Source organism: Anomalospiza imberbis, chromosome 8 (assembly GCF_031753505.1).
Source record: "Anomalospiza imberbis isolate Cuckoo-Finch-1a 21T00152 chromosome 8, ASM3175350v1, whole genome shotgun sequence".
NCBI classification, from domain to species: domain Eukaryota; kingdom Metazoa; phylum Chordata; class Aves; order Passeriformes; family Viduidae; genus Anomalospiza; species Anomalospiza imberbis.
Genome location: NC_089688.1, coordinates 31556602 through 31570000, shown reverse-complemented (window position 1 = coordinate 31570000; position 13399 = coordinate 31556602). Strand labels below are relative to the sequence as shown.

The window sequence follows — 13399 nt, the reverse complement described above, 5'->3', positions numbered from 1 at the left end:
CCCTCGGCGCTATCAACACGTCGATTCGGGCCAATCTGCGGGAAGCGGAGAGCGATCCTATCTCCAAATAACCCTGCCAGCGGCTTTAACACGCGTGACGGCCCCGGCCGTGGGCAGAGGGGTCGGACACCCTGCGGCAGCCCCCGGAGGAGGGGGCCGAGGGAAGGCAGGGGCAGCACCGGGGGGCGCAGAGGAAGGGGCGGCAGAAGTTCAGGGGAAGCCCTCGGGGAGGGGAGGCGGCGCTCCCGTGGGAAGGGACCCCCCCGCCGCCCCCGCGCGGTGCCGGGGGGCTCCCCGGGAGGCTGCGACCCCTCGCTCGGGGTAAGCCGGGCACCGTGACCCCGCTGAGCCGGGGCTGCGGAGAGTCCCCCCGCTGCCCATCCCCTTCCCGGCGGAGGGAGCCTCTGGATCCCCGCTCCAAGGAGCCCCGGCGGGAGCGGCTCCGTGCCCTGCCCGCAGCCCCGGCGCTCACAGACAAACCTCGGGTTATTTATTTTGTTGTTTCTACCTTTTTTTAAATTTTTTTTTTTTTTTTTTTTTTGTCCCAAAACCACACTTTAAAAATGATAAGGAACGGGTTTTATTGATTTTTTTTTTCCACCACAACATTAAGTTTATAACAATATAGGCTGTTTTAAAAATAGGACCGATCCCTAACAGAAAGCGAGAGGGCAGAGGGTACAACCGAAATAAGAAAACAAAATTAAAAATCAAACAAAGAAAAGAAACCAACCAACCCAAACCCTTGGGTAGACAGCAAACAATTGTCAGACAACAGGTGAGCAGACACTAAGACAGAGAGAACAAGAGGTGTCCACTCCTCACTTCATTTCTGCCTATTAAAATCCACATACTCAATGGACTTTAGAAGAAAACTGTACATCATATCAAATAAATTAAAATTACCCTAAAGTTGATTGTCCTTCACTTAAAGTGCCCAGCTCACCGAATCTCCCTTATTTATTCGCATAAGCCGGGCTGATGCTAATTCCCATGCCCTGCTCCTCTCTTCTCACTTTCCTTCACTTTTAAATTCTTTTTTATTTTATTTTGCACAACATGAAGAAACGCAGTTTTACAATGCTAAAAACCCTTTCCTCACCATTCAAATAAAAGCAGTGCTTTAAGAATCGTCGTACAATATTGCACAGTTCAAAAGTACAATAATATTATTATTAATAATAATTAGTATTACAAAAGAAAGCAAAAGGGCACAGATTTCCCCCCCACCCCCCCGATACCGAAATAACTTTACAAGGAAAAAAACCCGAAACAACCCGACAACTAGGAAAACAAGAATTATAAACAAGAATTAAAAATGTATAAGTAAACGATAATAAATAAGGGTCACTCAAAGCGTGCGAGTGTATTTAACCGTTCACTTTGAGGCTGTATTTCTTGCTCGTGAAAGTCTCATGGCAGAAACCGAAAGGTACAAAACGTGGGCAAGCAAAGAGGCAAAGATCTGCTTAAATGAAAAGCCGTGGTCGATGAAGTTTGAGTCACGACAGGATCAGGAGCCTGGACAATTATTTGGAGGCAGAAGGAGAGATCCGAAAGGAACAGAAATTCAGCTTCCCATTAGCTTTTGGCAAATCTCGAGGAGTGGCCTGGGACCATTCATTTTATTTTATTACTATCCTTTTTTCCCCCTTTTTTTCTCTTTTTTTTTTTTTTTTTCTTTTTCTTTCTTATTTTTTTTTTTTACAAAAATAGAACTAAAGCCACAGAGAGACCATCGCGGTTTTCATCCACGTTTACAAAAGGTGTGACAGCTCCAGGGTTTCTCTACAAGTCCCCGCTTTCATTTTCTTCATTTTCGTTTCCCTCCCCCCACATTTTTATTTCTTTTTTTTTTTTTTTTTTTTCCCCCTAAATTTCCGCGACTTTCCTCCTACCAGCACCCGCCGAGGGGTCCCCCCCAGCCCCGCTCTCGTGTCCCCGCAGTCCCCCGCGCTCCGCAGACGCCAGCCGGGTGACCCGCACGGGGGGCTGCAGTACTTACAAGCGGGCGGGTGCCTTGCGCGCCTCTCCGCGCCCCTCCGCGCAGCGGCGGCCGGGCTCAGACGGGCCGCAGGAGCGGCACGGAGGTGACCACGGGGTGGGAATAGTAGACGGGGTGAGGGAAGGTGAGCAGGGGCTGCGTGCCGGGGGCTCCGCCGCCCCCCGCGCCCCCCTCCGCGCCCGAGTTCTCGTGGTAGAGGATGGGGACGCGGACGATGCGCTGCGCGGCGGCGTGGCTCAGGTTGGCCGCCTCCAGCTCGGCTGCCAGCTGCCGCTTCCACTTGTTGCGGCGGTTCTGGAACCAAATCTTCACCTGGGTCTCTGTCAGGTGCAGCGAGGCGGCCAGGCCGGCGCGCTCCGAGCTGCTCAGGTAGCGCTTCATGTCGAAGGTGGACTCCAGCTGGAAGACCTGCGAGCGGCTGAACACCGTGCGCGTCTTCTTCTTGCGGCACGGCTTCTTCTCCGGGCTCTCCTCCCGCTTCTTCCAGTCCTCCGCTCCTCCCTCCTTCTTCGCCTCCTCCGAGTCGCTCTCCTCCAGGACGATCTCGTCGGGGCTCTTGGAGTCCAGCTCCTTCTGCTCCCCCTCCGCCTTCAGCAGCGGCTCCGGGGAGTCCCGGTCGGTGCCCGAGGCGGGGGACGAGTCCCTCAGCAGGGATTTCTCTGCGGCTGGATGGGAAGGACGAAGCGGGGCATGAAGGGGGAGATGAGGGACACAAAGAGACACCTTCAGCACCCAGGCCCCGCGTCCCGCCAGGGGGAACGGGACGAGCCGGCCGGATCCCCGCGCCGCCCCAGCGCCGGCTTCACCCCCCGCCCCGCCGCCCCCGGTCCCCACGGCCGCCGCCCCGCCGGGGAGGGACGGAGGGAAGGAAGGAGTGATGGAAGTTTTGGGGAGCGGTACCTTCCGTGCGGGGCAGGTGGGCTCCGGCCGGCGTCAGGGCGTAGGGGTACCACCAGGTCTGGGCGCGCTCCAGGCAGTGGGCGCTCAGGGCGAAGCGCGGCGCCGGGATCTCGAAGCGCGGAAAGGCGAGGTCGCCCACCTGCGAGAGGGCGAAGCCGGCGCCGTCCGCCGCCGCCTTGCCCGAGGGGGCGAACAGCGCCCGCGGCTGCTTGGGGGGCGCCTTGGGGGGGCCGCCGTTGAGCAGGTTCTTGATGTAGAAGGACTCCTTGGGGGGCGGCGGAGGGGCGCTGGGTGGCTCCTGCCCGGTCTCCGGCATCCTCTGCTGCCCGCCCGGCTCCTGGCCGCCGCTGGCCCCGCAGCCCGCGCCCGGCGCGCAGGTGGCGGCTCCCGGCGGCGCGGGGGACAGGCGCGGCGGGGCGGCGTGGGAGCGCGGCGGCGGGGCCGGCCGGGGGCCCCTCGCATGGGGGGGGCGGCAGGGCGGGGGGCCGGGGGGACCCGCGCAGCCCGCGGCACCGGGGGGCTGCTGCGGGCAGGCGGAGAGCCGGGGTCGTCGCTGCCGCCGCCGCCGCCGCCTCCCGCCGCCGCTGCTGCTGCGTCAACCTGACGCCGGATGCTAATGATGAAATCAAAATGTCATCCCCGTTCCGCGCGGGGAGCACGCGGCGATTGGGCACGCACAAAGGCGAATGGGATCGGGCGGGAGGCGGCGGGAGGAGAGGGCTCCGCGCAGCCCCTGCTCGCAGCCGCCGCGGCCCCGGCCCCCCCCCCGCGCCGCGGTGCCCGGAGGCGGCGACCGCCCGCCCGTTCGTGGCGTTTACAGAGTCCAATTAGGCAGCGAGCGGGGCCGGGCCGGCGGCACAAAGGGACCGGCTCGGCGGAGCGCGGCGGGAGCGGCGGCAGGCGAATGGCACGGGCCGCGCCGCTCCTGCCTCAAAACCGCCCCCGCCCCGCCGCGCCGCCCCCCGCGCCCCCGCCCCGCGCCGCCGGGAACAAAAGCCGCCCGCGGCCGAGGGCGGGGAGCGGGCCGGGCCGAGCCCCGCCGGGATACCGGGCACCGGACACCCTCTCGCTGCGCTCCGCTCCGCTCCGCCGCGGGGCAGAAACGACTTAGCGGACGGCTGCGGGGCGGGGGCTGCGAGGCGGCGGGAGAGCTCTGCCCCGACGGTGCCCTCCGCGCCCCGGGCAGCCCTGCCGCCGCCTCGGCTCCTCAGCAGCGGGGCCGGCGGGACACGTCCAGCCCGCGGCGGAGGGGCGACAACGGGCACGACTCGGGCCCGCCGCTCGTGGGATCAGGGCACAGGGCGGCGGGATTCGTTCCTGCCCGAATCCCGGGATTCGTTCCTGCCCTGCTCCTGGGCTTCGAGCTCCGGGCGCTCCCGGGATCGATCCCTGCCGTTCTCGGAATCCGAGCACGGTGCTTCTAGGATCCATCCCTGCCGTTCTGCGTGTTCGGGTACGGGGTGATCCCGGGATCCATCCCTGCTCCGTTCCCGGTTCCATCCCTGCCCCGTTCCCAGATTCATCTCCGCTGTTCCCGGTTCCATCCCTGCCCCGCTTGCCGATCCATCCCCCCTGTTCCCGGTTCCATCCGTGCTCTGCTCGATGATCCATCCCTGCCCCGTTCCCGGCTCCATCCCTGCCCCGTTCCAGCCGTTCCCGGGGTCCGGGCGCAGGGCGCCCCCTGGCGGGCCGCGGGAGCGCCCCGCGTTCGGGGCCGGGCGGGCCCGGAGCGTTCCCCGCTGCGCCCGCACCCCCCGGGACACCGGGAAGCGGCAGCTCCCCGTGCCCTGGGAACCGCGACGTGACCCCGGTAGGGCGGTAATACCGCCTACTGCCCGCCGGTACCCGGGAGGGAACGAAGGGAGGATGGAGAGGGAGGATGGAGAGGATGGAGAGGATGGAGAGGATGGAGAGGATGGAGAGGAAGGAGAGGAAGGAAGGAAGGAAGGAAGGAAGGAAGGAAGGAAGGAAGGAAGGAAGGAAGGAAGGAAGGAAGGAAGGAAGGAAGGAAGGAAGGAAGGAAGGAAGGAAGGAAGGAAGGAAGGAAGGAAGGAAGGAAGGAAGGAAGGAAGGAAGGAAGGAAGGAAGGAAGGAAGGAAGGAAGGAAGGAAGGAAGGAAGGAAGGAAGGAAGGAAGGAGAGGAAGGAAGGAAGGAGAGGAAGGAAGGAAGGAAGGAGAGGAAGGAAGGAAGGAGAGGAAGGAAGGAAGGAGAGGAAGGAAGGAAGGAGAGGAAGGAAGGAAGGAGAGGAAGGAGAGGAAGGAGAGGAAGGAAGGAGAGGAAGGAGAGGAAGGAAGGAGAGGAAGGAGAGGAAGGAAGGAGAGGAAGGAGAGGAAGGAAGGAGAGGAAGGAAGGAGAGGAAGGAAGGAGAGGAAGGAAGGAAGGAAGGAAGGAAGGAAGGAAGGAAGGAAGGAAGGAAGGAAGGAAGGAAGGAAGGAAGGAAGGAAGGAAGGAAGGAAGGAAGGAAGGAAGGAAGGAAGGAAGGAAGGAAGGAAGGAAGGAAGGAAGGAAGGAAGGAAGGAAGGAAGGAAGGAAGGAAGGAAGGAAGGAAGGAAGGAAGGAAAGAAGGAAGGAGAGGAAGGAAGGAGAGGAAGGAAGGAGAGGAAGGAGAGGAAGGAAGGAGAGGAAGGAACCACTCAGTTCTGGCATCCTTCTAAACGTTTGGAATACCTTTGAGCATCAACACCTGCAAGCATCTGCCGTGGCACACACAGAGCTCTGGACTTGGATGAGCTCACCTGTGCATAGGGGGCAACAATCTCTACTTCTAAACATTTTAATGCCCTGATCAAATCTACCTGATTTTTCTTGCTATTTCGTTTTAAAGACATCCGCTTGGCATTTTGAAACTAGACTTTTTTTTTTTTTTTTAATCTGAATCAATCTGCCCAGGAGTCTTTCCTCCTCCTGAACACTTGGAGGTTATAAATAGAGGGCGAATTTGTATAGAACCAGTCACACAACATTTTTAGCTGCAACAGATGTGGTGTTTCATGTCCCTTCCACACATCTTGGGGATGGGATCTCAGCAATTAATAGCTTGCAGAAATATTCTGTTATTAACAACTGTTTCTTGTTCCTGCTCTCATTAACAATTTAAGCACCTGGCAAAGAAACGCTGTTTCTCTGGGAATATTCCTCAACTCTGGGGTAAATTGTACAGAGGAAATGTACAGACAGAAAATAGTTTCTATCCAGAAAACAGTCAATAGCCACCTAACTCAGGCTCCTGCCTGAGACCTGGGCTAAAGCTCTGTGCTAAATGTTTGCAGCTCTTTCATGAAAAGCCACGGGTAAAAAGTTTTTATAGAAGACCCCAGTGCATTTCTCCATCTCAGTGAAGATTTTATTTAGATATGAGTCACCAAAATCTGTGGTGAAGCTCCCACCCTTTTCCATCCATCTTTCACTGCTTTGGTAATTATGAGGTCCTAATCCCTTTGGAGCCCCTCAGGGCAAACAATTCACGGTAGAAAGCCAAACAAGGACAAAAAAAATCAAACCAGCCTCTGGTTAACTTAAAAGAAATTCCCACTTTGCAATTCTTTACTACAAAACAAACAAAGAAACTAAACCCTGCAGTGTTCTAAAAGAGCATTTCTCTGTCTCTATTATTTAAGGTCCATAGATTTCTCGCTTATTTATGTATTTTATTTATTCCCCCTCCCCAGAAATATCTGGATGTTAAAGACTGGTATTGACCATTCCCCCCTTGCCCAATGGTGATGGAGCTGAGTGGATTTTGCTGCAATCTTTATTTCTGTTTCTAGACTTTCTCTCGTACCATTCCATTGTAAACAGATAATTATTATTTCATTAGTGTTGCAATTCAGAATTAATTGGCTAATTTACACATGGATCAATTGTATAAATGTGATGTTTGTGATAGGTGCTTGATATGATTTAAAGTAATTGTTTATTTTCAGGTTTTGGCTGTATTGTGTTGCAAAGTGATTTATCTCCTTATTTATCCTGTCTCAGCACTGCCTCTTCTTTTTCATTGTTTTTCTAAGGAGCTACACTCTTGCTAGGCTGGAGCATGAGCCTGTGTGCTGTGATTCTGTGGTGCCCCACTGCTAGGAGCTCCAAAAAGCCCTGGCTTGCAGCCTGCTGACGAGGATGTGCAGAGCACAGCAGTCCTGGTTCCCTGGCAGGAATTACCCACTGCAGCCCCTATTTCACCCAGATTCTTGCCCCACCTTTATCTGCCACCCCTGAGCGTCCCCACTGTAAGCACAGGTGACAAACTTTGGGTCACCTTGGGTTCAGCTTTCTCTTCTCCATCCTGAGGAAAGGGCAGGGCTGAGTTTCCTTGTTCCTTTATTTGTCCAAGTGGGAGCTCTCCTGAATAAGTTTGCACATCTGGGCTTCCAGATATTGTAGGGAAGCAGAATTCCACCCAGGCACTGCTTGATTCCGTGCTGACATTAAACATACTCCCACAGGAGAATGCTGAGGCACCTCCTTGCATCAGGGTTTGGATGTCCAGAGGGAGAAGGGAGAAGCGATGAGAAGACATTTAACAGCTTGCCCCACACAGAAACGCTCTTTTCCCAGGCAATCAAAATGAATCCTTCCACCCTCGGATTTTAGAGCTCCTGTCACGCTGTCCAGGCATATAAATACAATTTTGTGAATGCCAAAGATTAACTGCTGTAGAGTCTGAGCTGTTCTCAATGGGTCTCCCCTTCCTATTGCAAATCCTTTCATATTATCAGGGCCTTTTTAAAATCTGAGTTCTTCAGCATTTCTCTGTCAGTCTTTCAAGTGCTCCTTCTGAAATGCATGGCTGGAAACAAACACAGCTTACCCAGAAAAGAGATGCTACTTTCTCATCAAAGGGAATGCCTCTTCTGGGATGTATTTGATAAGGATGTTTCATTCAAGGCTGGAAAAACTACAAGGGAGTTATGCTTGGAAGCCTGTCTCAGGTTTCCCCAGACTGAGTGGATGAGGGTGTATGAGATGTGTGTGGGTTGAGAGGTATTTTGGAACAGTTAAAGTTGTTCCCTTATTATGCCTTACAATGGCATTTTTGTACCTTTAAATGGAAGGCTTTGTTAGCCTCTGTTTTCCAGTGGCTTCCTGGCAAACTGAGAGTCCTCCCTGACAAATATTAGAATCTCCTAGTGCTTCAAGAAAGCAGGTTGTTCAATTTATCAGACTTTTATTTCTGAGGCTCATCACAGTCCTGTGTCTGACTCACAGACATGGCATTTTTATCAGAAAAGGGGAGAAATTTCTAGGTTGTGATGTTTTTGTGAAACAAGTGCTGCTGCAAGTTCCATGCAATTTGGAGTAAATCCACAGGGACAGAATTGATGAGGTGATCTAAGCACAATCTTTGTCTCACAGAGCACTACACAGCTACTCTATAGAATGTGTTAAGATGCTCTGATCTCATCACAAACTCATACAACATATCCTTTGCTTTTGTCACTTTGTCTTGCCCACCAGAATAATTTCTAGAAGGTTTCATCACCCTGGCATTAGTCATGTGTGCACAATTTATCACTTCCACAAATGAGCTCACCAAATGGAGGTCAGCTAAAGACACTGGAGGAAATCCTTTGTGAGAAGTATCACTGGAGGATTTGAAGGCAGAGCATGTGCTGTTCTTTAACATCTTATCCAAACATAAACTTCAGCTCATCTTTCAAAATCTGTCAGGACAGAGACACTCAAAGAAAAAAAAAATAGATGGTGGCTTTGCAGCTTTATATCTGAAGACCAGTGATTTTATAGCTGGTTGTAAACTCTGAATCATGTAAAAAAGTAAAAACACCCAAAAATCAAAACCAGGACTGTGTCAACATCAGGACTGGTGCAATCCAAAATAAGCAGATGTGGCCATAAATAGGTCATTTATTAAATCCACAAAAGAATCCTGTCACCACACCTGAAAAGTGCTGAGTATTTCCAGCTGCTACTGAAGTAGAAAATTGCTGCAGAGCTCTATGGTGACTGTGGCTAGAACAGAGGTGTTCTGAGCCACACTCAGCCTTCAGATCTCAGATCCAAACTGTCCATCTGCAGCGAGCCAACAGAGAGCAGAGCAGATCCAACGTTTGTGTGCAGGGCAGCTGGATAATGCGCAGTTTTAGGAGTTCCTAAATAATCATTGATTTCAAAATTGTTACAGCCCATTGACTCAAAAACCAGCTGCTTATAAAGCCTCTCGTGTTCATCTCACAGATCCTTGGCAGTTGTAGGAGAGTTATTCTGGATGCACCTTCTGAACAGGAGCTGTGCCTTGAATTTCATGGAGAGATCCTCAGAACACCCTGATTTCCCTATTAATGTTTGCTGTAGCTGGCATGACAGCCTGAACCAGCTTGTTCTGAGTCAGCAGATCCCCAAAACAGCTCGTGGTTTTGCAAAATAAATGAATGATGGGGTCATTTTGTGCTCCCACAAGAGCTTCTTTGTCAGAACCTCCGTGTGTTTTGCACTTTTGATGACTCTGCCTCGCCGGCCCGTCCCCAGGGAAGGCTGCTCCTCAGGGAAGCTCAGTGTTCCAGGAATCCCAGGGATGCACACGCCACAGGAGGCTCCCCTTCCCTCGCTTGGCTGGGGAATCGCCAACGTTTCTTGTCTTCAGATATTCAAGAAGTTCTCATGTTGCTCCCATGGCACACTGTTCTACAGAGAAAAGAGCGTTCTGGGGCTTCTTTCTACACAACCTTCCTGTAAATTCCAGGGAATGCTTTATCCTAGACAACAAAGTAGCTTATTTCTAAATATATTAATATAGGTGCACAACTTCACATTATAAAAACAAAGTATCAGAGGCCAAGAAATGACCGCACAAATTTCACATCATCCTACTTTGAGCCACAGCTTTACATTGAAGGTTTTCTTTGTTTGTTGTGAGTTTTGCTGTTTTTTTTTTACATAGCTGCTTTTTAAAAATTAAAAATTAAATTTATATTTAATTTATAATAAAATAAAATGATTTATTTTATTTAATTATAAATTAAATTGAAAAATTGAAAGTTTGGAAATTTTTAATTTCCAGATTGAAAAATTGGAGATCTATTAGAAAAACAAGCATTATACAGAAAGTATTTTGAATGCACTTTGGTTAAACATTAGCAATACACATCAGAAATTCATCAGGAATAAACCTGATGGAAGCAATGCTGGTGGAGAGCAGCAGAAGGATTGTATGCAGGTTGTACAAAATTTCTGACACTATCACAGCTATCATAGTTACATGGTTTTTTGGACAAGAGAAGATTCCCTTTGGAATTAAGACACAGGGATCCAACCAGTTCAGAGTGGTGGCTTGAAACTTCCTCATATGAAGATATGAAAAACAGCCATGAAGCACTGGCAAAACCCAACCAAGGGTGACTTTTTCACATAATTTTACATTAGCAGATTTTTGGCTTGTCATTCAGGATCTGTGAACAATATCAGAAAAAAAAAAAAAACCAAAACCAAAACAAACCAAAATGATCAAAAGGGACTGAGTGCAGTTAAACACCTTGTTCAAGGTGGCAGATAAAGCAAATAATAATAAAATATTATGTATTACAGAAAGTGGAAGACTTCCAGCTGGTGATATGCATGAAATGCAACACATCTAAATAATGTCGGGTATCTACAGAGCAATAGAATTGCCAAAATAACCATTTTAACTTAGAAATAAACGTTAGCTGTTTCTCCTCAGCAGCCTGATGTGTTTCCTTGCTGTGTGCTGTCATTCCCAGAGTGTGACATCCAAGTTATGTGTGCAATGAATAAAACCCTCACCACGTAACAAATCCCACCCAGATCACATGTTCCCTTGAATATTCCAGTCAGGAAAATCCTGTACAGTGCACGTCATGCTGCCACGAGAGGTTTGTTATGGATTGCTGTGCTGGAGAGCTGCACCGGGGTGAAGAACAGAGGAAATGCAAAAGGACTCCAGGGCTAACGTGTGAATGACACCTCTGCTTTTTGTTTCGTTGTTTGTTTGTTTGTTTGTTGGCAGCCAGGGCTGCTCCGAGGGAGAGGATGAGGCGCTGTCTCCCCAGTCAGAGACCCTGATTTGATTCTGCTCTGGCCACGATGCTTGTAAAGCTCTGAAACTGATCAGAGAGTGCAGAGCACTGCCCAGGATTCCCAGATGTCCTTGAAAATGCCCTCCACCTTCACAATCAGGCTCTGAAATGATAATATATTGATCGGAATGCTTGACACACACACAGGGTTATTGATAAGCAGCGCTGATATTTTCAGGTGACCAACAAGGGTGGGGGGAATTATTATATTAAATATCTCCAGCTGGGAAACTTGGCTCTGTGCGATACTGGCCACCAAAACGTCTCTGCTTTTTGTACGGGGACAGATCTCCATCTGAACCTGCGGCGATTAATTTCTGCAGTGGCTGTGCTGCCGCTCGTAAATACAAATCCAGCAGCGGGCGGAGGGCCGGAGCGCCGGGAGAACGCTGCCGCTCGCCCGGGAGGCGCGGCCGCCCTTCAGCACCACGGGCAGCGCCGGGAGAAGCTTCCCGGGAGGGGGATGCCGTCCTCCCGACAGCCCGGGACAGCGCTGCCCCGGGAGGAGGAGCGCCAGAGCTCCTGCCTGCTCCCACCTGTGCGACACGGAAAGAGCGGCCTCAATGGCTGTATGCTAGAGAAATGGTTGCCCTGATTTTTAAAAGCGTGAAGTGTTCTTTTATAGTTCCTTTGAAGGTTTTTAAGGTTCTCATAAAACTTCTTTAGCTTTCTGGTAGTGTTTACGTGTTTGAGAGTCAGAGTTCCCACACAATTTCATGTATGAATAGAATAGTTTACACATCTCTCCGTGGGTGAAGAGAAATGATTGATTGATCTTTAGACCAGTGTGGTTGGAGAGGTGGTAATTCCATCCTCCAATCCACGGTCACCTTTGGAATTCTATGAATACCAGATGTTCGAATAAAACTAAGTCTTTTCTCTTTTAAACTTACCAAGCTTCTGTGTACTCATTTTGTGTCCAATAGGGACAATAATAATAATAATAATAATTAAAAAAAAAGAATTAGAGGTTTGCTGCTATTGTAAAAGCTCTAAACAACCAAATAATTAACTGTATCTAAACCCTGAGATTACAAATAAAATCCAGGACCCTTTGTCTACTGTTCTCCAAACCTTCTCGGACAAATTCAAGGAAATTACATCTCAGGTTATTTTAATATAAAAGAATTTCATAAGAAGATGTGAGAATTGTTTTGCTTTCCAACAGTGTATTGCCCTGTTTATTCCCCAGCTGGTATTTTTTGTACTTCTCAGGGATATATCAAAGTTTATGCAGTATGTGTAACTCGGAGGAGATGGAAAAGGCATTGACAATATTAATTGTTTCATAAATAGCGTCAGATGGGATATGCTTTTTATAACCTTGGTTTAAACCCTGTTAGTGAAAAACCAATACCCTGCCATTTGTTTGTACTTTTCTTGGCGTACAAGGCAGATATATTAGAGAGAATGAAGCCAATAAAAGGTTACAGGCAGCCTTTTCCACTCTCAACTTTTAGGCATGGCCCCTTTTTCAAAAGAAAACTGTCTTTTATTTTGGAACATTATAACCATTCCACCTGTCTGTAAAAATGTATGAAGAACCAGAAATTACAAAGGACCAAATAGAAAGGAGCCTTTGCTTTTAGGTGAGCACTTCTTCACACAAGCAATTCCACAGGCTCCACCACGAGCAATTCCATGCCTCCACAAGTACCTGCTGAGGCAGAGGGGGGAAGGGCTCCACCAGCCAGCCCAGCAGTGTGGGGGTCTCTGAGGCATAGCTGCCTCAGAGAAAAAGGCTCAGCATGGAAAAAAAAAAAAAAAAAAGCCCTCTTTTCTTCGGTATTCTTATTTGGATCCTAGAAGTTTATCACAGAACAAGTCCTGAGGGTGGAAAGAGGAGCTGCAAACAATCCCAAAGACAACACATGACTGAAAGTTTAAGACAAGGAAAACACTCTGCAAATTAATTACCGGAGGTCTTGCAAAAGTTTTTAATCCAAGCAATGGTAAAAGATACTCCTGAAAAAACCCTTTGCACTGCAAGCATTTTACTCCTTTTATTTCCTTTATTCAGCATTTTAGTCCGGGCAGGAAGGGACAAGGAGGTAGGTTATGGTGGGTTTACCTGGTAGGGTGTGGTGGGTTTGCCTCTGCTTTCATTTTAAAATGTTTAAAATGTTTAAAGTGTTCAAAATGTTTTAATCGTGTTCTATGCAGTGTCACATGCAAAAGAAATACAACCCTTGCACATCTTTAAACAAGAGTTTCAATGCTGTCGTGTTCTGCTATATTAATATTGCACTTTTGGGAGATATGTAGCATAGCAGCAACTAACTGAAGGCTGGAACACTGGAAATCAAAAGAGAAAAGAAGGAAGAAAATGCCATTCAATATCCCTGGAAATTCCATAGAAATTCATGAAAATGTCCTGTGCATGCTTTTTTTTTTTGGTGTTTTTTGTTTGTTTGTTTGTTTGTTTGTTTGTGGGTTTTTTGTTTG

At 49.9% G+C, this 13399-nt stretch overlaps 1 protein-coding gene across 1 annotated transcript; it reads right to left on the bottom strand.

Moving 5' to 3' along the window:
• Positions 1 to 556: 556 nt before the first annotated feature.
• HMX3 (H6 family homeobox 3) lies at positions 557 to 3342 on the bottom strand. Its single transcript, XM_068198272.1, has 2 exons — positions 2906 to 3342; positions 557 to 2670 (listed from the first exon to the last, which is right to left on the bottom strand). The coding sequence occupies exons 1-2, from the start codon at positions 3219 to 3221 to the stop codon at positions 2063 to 2065; spliced, it is 924 nt and encodes a 307-aa protein (XP_068054373.1). The 5' UTR covers positions 3222 to 3342; the 3' UTR covers positions 557 to 2062.
• Positions 3343 to 13399: the final 10057 nt, after the last annotated feature.

Bases quoted from the DNA above. Each gene is read 5' to 3' on its own strand.
- HMX3 (XM_068198272.1), bottom strand. From the start codon at position 3,221: ATGCCGGAGACCGGGCAGGAGCCACCCAGCGCCCCTCCGCCGCCCCCC. The intron at 2,671-2,905 runs GTACCGCTCCCC...CTTCCCATCCAG, and splicing joins CCACCTGCCCCGCACGGAAG to CCGCAGAGAAATCCCTGCTG.